General features: G+C 65.3%; 1 protein-coding gene across 1 annotated transcript; it reads right to left on the reverse strand.

Annotated features, from left to right (window-relative positions):
• Positions 1 to 948: 948 nt before the first annotated feature.
• On the reverse strand, positions 949 to 3,383 carry TCF15 (transcription factor 15). Its single transcript, XM_066561753.1, has 2 exons — positions 2,907 to 3,383; positions 949 to 1,092 (listed from the first exon to the last, which is right to left on the reverse strand). The coding sequence occupies exons 1-2, from the start codon at positions 3,381 to 3,383 to the stop codon at positions 1,018 to 1,020; spliced, it is 552 nt and encodes a 183-aa protein (XP_066417850.1). The 3' UTR covers positions 949 to 1,017.
• Between the last annotated feature and the right edge of the window lie 844 nt (positions 3,384 to 4,227).

A 4,227-nucleotide genomic window follows, 5' to 3' on the forward strand; every position in this document is an offset into this window, starting at 1 on the left:
GGACACGCCGGCCCCTGGGAGCCGCCAGCCCCGGCACTGCACCATTCCCAGGCTCAGCTATCTGCACTGGCCAGCCAGTCCAGCCCCCTCAAACAGAATCCCATGTGGGGATCTGGCCTGGGAACCCCCCATGTCCCCACCTGACCCCATGCAGGTGCTGCTGCCTGCAGCCTCACTGTACAAGGCTCTGCATGGTCATCATGGTGGCAGTGGCAGTCACAGTGGGGACAGTCATTGTGCTGGTGGCAGCAGTGGTGATGGTGCAAGTGACATCGTGCCAGTCACGATGTACAAGGTGGAGGGCAGGGCACAAAAGCAATTACACCAACCCTGACCCACCACTTGGGCACTCGTGGCTGCAGCACAGGGCTGGCACTGCCATCCCATCCCATGGCATGGCACTGACCCCTTTGGGACTTCTGCAGCCTTTGTGGGGCTAAAGCTGTCATCAGGGCCTGGGGACACAGGGACAGCTCACCCAGGGGTCTTACCCATGCTAATCCCACTGTGGCACAGGGTGGGATGGTTCCACTGTGGGTAGAGCTGGGATGGTCACACTGGTTCCAGCAGCACAGAGCAGCAGTGCAGAGCTGGAGGTCCACAGCCATCTTGGGGATCCCCACCTCACCCCACATGGGGGTGACAGGCAGGCACTGGCCCATCAGAAAAATAAGGCTTTATTTTCCAAGCGGCTGCACGTGCACAACCAGCATCCCCAGGGCCACTGTCCCCCCGGAGCGCCTCCACGCCGGCCGCACACAGGCCCCTTCCAGTCCAGCCCCGGGGCGCGGGGACCCCCTCCCCGGCCCTGCCCCGCGTGGGCAGCCTCGGCCACGGGAGCGTCCTCCCGCCCCCCTGCCGGCTCCAGGGCCAGTGTCGGTGTGCTGCCAGCCTGGGCTCGGCCGCTGCCATCTCAGGTGAGCAGCTCCCTCCCTCCCCGCTGCGGTCTCTGGGCTGGCGTGTGCGGGCTCCGTCTGCCTCCGCCGCTGTGTCAGGTGGGCGCTGCCGGAGCCCGGCTCATCTCCGCGACACTCGCAGGGGCGTCACCCCTCGCACCTTCAGGCAGTTGCCCCCGAGGTCCCTCCTACTGCCCTGCAGAGAGAGGAGGGAGAGCTGCAGGTACCATGGGGTGTCTGGGTGGGGGGCACCCTGCTCCTGCCCGCTGCCCACCACACTGACTCCTCCTTGGGACCCACTGTGAGATGGACAGTGGCTCAGTCCTGGGGTGGCTCTGTGCTGCCTGGAGTGGACAGACAGACAGATGGGGCCATGCCTGACAAGTGGTGGATTGTGTGGCTGAGGTGGGTGCTGTGGTGGAGCCCTACAAGGTGGGTCCCCCTCGGCCTTGTCACCCTGCAGGACACAGCCCCCATGGCTGCTCAGCACCGCAGGGCTCAGACCTGTGGCAAGGGCCAGTCGCACCTCAGGACAGACACACAGCCCTAGACAGATCCACAGCCCTGACAGACAGAGTCCAAACTGGGATGGGGAGACTCAGCTCTGCCTCACAGTTCATGAGAACATCATCAGCCCAGTACTGCCCAGTATAACCCAGCACAGACCAGCACGATCCAGATTTAGCCCAGAACATTCTGGTATAACTCAGTGCAGATCAGCAGAGCCCAACAGAGCCCAGTCCCAACCCAGCCTATTTCCAGCCTTGCACAGCCAAGCATGGTCCAGTACAGCCCATTTCCAGACCATTTCCAGCACAGCACAACCCATTTCCAGCCCTGCCCATTTCCAGCCCTGTACAGCCCCTTTCCAGCCTCAGGGCTGGGATGCAGAGTCAGATCCCAACCCAGCTCCCCCTACTGCCCTCCAGCAGGAGCTTCCCAGCCCCAGTGCCTCCACAGGGTCCCCTGGGGGTCCAGCACTGTGCCAGACCCCTGGCTCCAGCCCCAGGAAGCAGCTCAGAGGATCTCAGCTCTGCCAGGGACCAGGCCTGGAGGACCCCAGGAGGGCTGGAGAGGCTGCTGAGGGGGGCAGCAGGAGCAGGGGAGCAATTAAAAATGGAGCAGCAAAATGTGAAAAAGCTCTGAGGGCTGGACTGTGACCCATGGCTGTACTGCTTGGGGTCACACATGGGACATCTTGAAGGTCTGTGGAGACAGTAGCAAATACAACAGCCCCTGCTCACAGCCCTGCCAAGGGATGTCCAAGAGGTTGGGCAGCTCCCAGCCCCTCACCCTGCACCCCATATCCTGCACAGCTATTCCTGGGTCAAGCACACCCTGGCATGAGCAGCAGGGTGGGCTCACCACAGGAAAGGTGTCCCTTGAGCCACAGGGTGCTGGGGGGAATCAGCTGGGTGGGCAGGACAGGGGTACTCTGCCATGGCCCAGCTCAGCCATGTGGGAGCTGTGCCAGAGCTGCCAGCAGACCCTGCATGGGAACACTGGATGGGGAACTGTCTGGGCCCCCTCGGGGGGTGTCTGCTGGGCTCCTCCTGTCCTCATCACATCAGGGAGCTGCTGGAGTAGCCCTGCTGCAGTGCTGGTGGCCTGGCAGGGCTGGGTATGGAGATGGGGATGGGGATGGAGAAGAGGTTAGCCAGCGAACTCTAAGCCCCCCTGGGACAACCAGCGCCGCCAGCTCCGGGGTGACTGTTTAACCCCTGAGACCTCCCAGCCCGGATGGACGTGGGGGAGCAGCCCAGCCCTCTGACGTGAGCAGGAGCTGTAGGCGTGTGGCTACAAGCAGGATTTGGCCAGGAGCAGCCAAAACCTCCAGTGGGAGCTGGAGTCAGAAGCTGTGGTTCTCACTGAGCCATGCCAAGTCTCCTGCCCCGCTCAGCCCAGGCAGGGTCTGCTGCCCCCCATCCCTTGGGCACATGCTGAGCCTCCTGCCTCACTCAGGCCAGCAAGGGGAGGAAGAACCCTAACCCATCCCAGAGACCCGCTCACCCCTTTCCGCTGGTTGCTGAGGCAGAAGGTGCAGATGCTGCGGGGCTGTTTGCTGTCCAGGTCGCCCTTGGCGCCATAGATGGCACTGAAACAGGGCTGCCCGTCCTCGCAGCCGTCGCCCAGCAGCAGCACGTTGGCCAGGTGGGAGATGTAGCTGGAGGCCAGGCGGAGCGTCTCGATCTTGGACAGCTTCCGATCCACCGGCTCGGTGGGGATGAGGGTCCGCAGGGCGGTGAAGGCCGTGTTGACGCTCTGGGTCCGGTCCCGCTCCCGCGCGTTCGCCGCCTGCCTCTGCTTCACCATCACCATCGGGCCCGCCTTCCGCGGCAGCTTGCGGCGAGCCTCGGCGCCCTCGCAGCAGCCGAACGACTGGTCCGACGTGTCGCTCTCGCTGCGGTTCTCCTCGTCCTCCGAGAACATGCTGAGGTCGGGGTAGAGCACGCGGGCGGCCACGGGGCGCAGCATGGTGAAGGCCATGGCGGGGCGCCCGCCCGCACCCCCGGCCCCGCTGGGGGCACCCCCCGTGCTGCGGGGAGCCTTCCCCCGCCGGCACAGCTGCGACGGCGGCTCCGGGCGCCTTCCCGCTGCTGCTCCGCCGCGGCAGCTGAGCAGGGCTGGGACGGCTGTCTGCAGGGGGAATCGGGATTTATACGGCCGGGGAGGGGCTGGCTCCGGAGCCCACCCCCAGCCGGCCCCCCGAGCTCCGGCCAGCGGCCAGTGGCCAGCGGCCAGCGTCCTCACCCCAGCCCTGGCTCTGGCCACTGGCCTGGCCCCACTGCGGCACGCTGGCCAGGCTGCGGGCACCTTGACCCAGGGTCATGCCCGCGGTGGTAATTGAGCCGTGGCAGTGCCCGGGGCACTGTCTGACAAGTACTCCCTGTGCCGTGGCCTCTGGCACCTGCAGAGCAATGTCACACACAGTCAGCGCACAGGCAGCGTGTCCCCAGCCCCTGCCTGGCTGTCCCTTGCCAGCCCTGGGTCCCACACAGGGTGGCATGAGATGAACCTGGGGCACAGGAGCTGGGATGGGGAAGGCAACCAGGAGCGGGTGGCAGTGGTGCAGTGCCGGGGGTGTTTATCAGAGGAATGCCAGTGGGGGACATGCTGCTGCCCACACCCTGCCATGCCCCCCTGGGACAGGGTCTATGCCCAGGAGGAGCAGTCAGGGCAGGCAGCCTCGCAGGGATGCACTCCTTGCTCCTCTGTTCCCAATGCCTCACCCTGGGAGGTGACAGGGACACATGGAGAGGCAGGGGCAGCACTGCCGGCAGCGCTGCCAGGAGCATTTCCTCCCGCCCAGGAGGAAGGTGTGTGCCGGCAG

The sequence above is a fragment of the Molothrus aeneus genome, chromosome 17, assembly GCF_037042795.1.
Source record: "Molothrus aeneus isolate 106 chromosome 17, BPBGC_Maene_1.0, whole genome shotgun sequence".
Lineage (NCBI taxonomy): Eukaryota > Metazoa > Chordata > Aves > Passeriformes > Icteridae > Molothrus > Molothrus aeneus.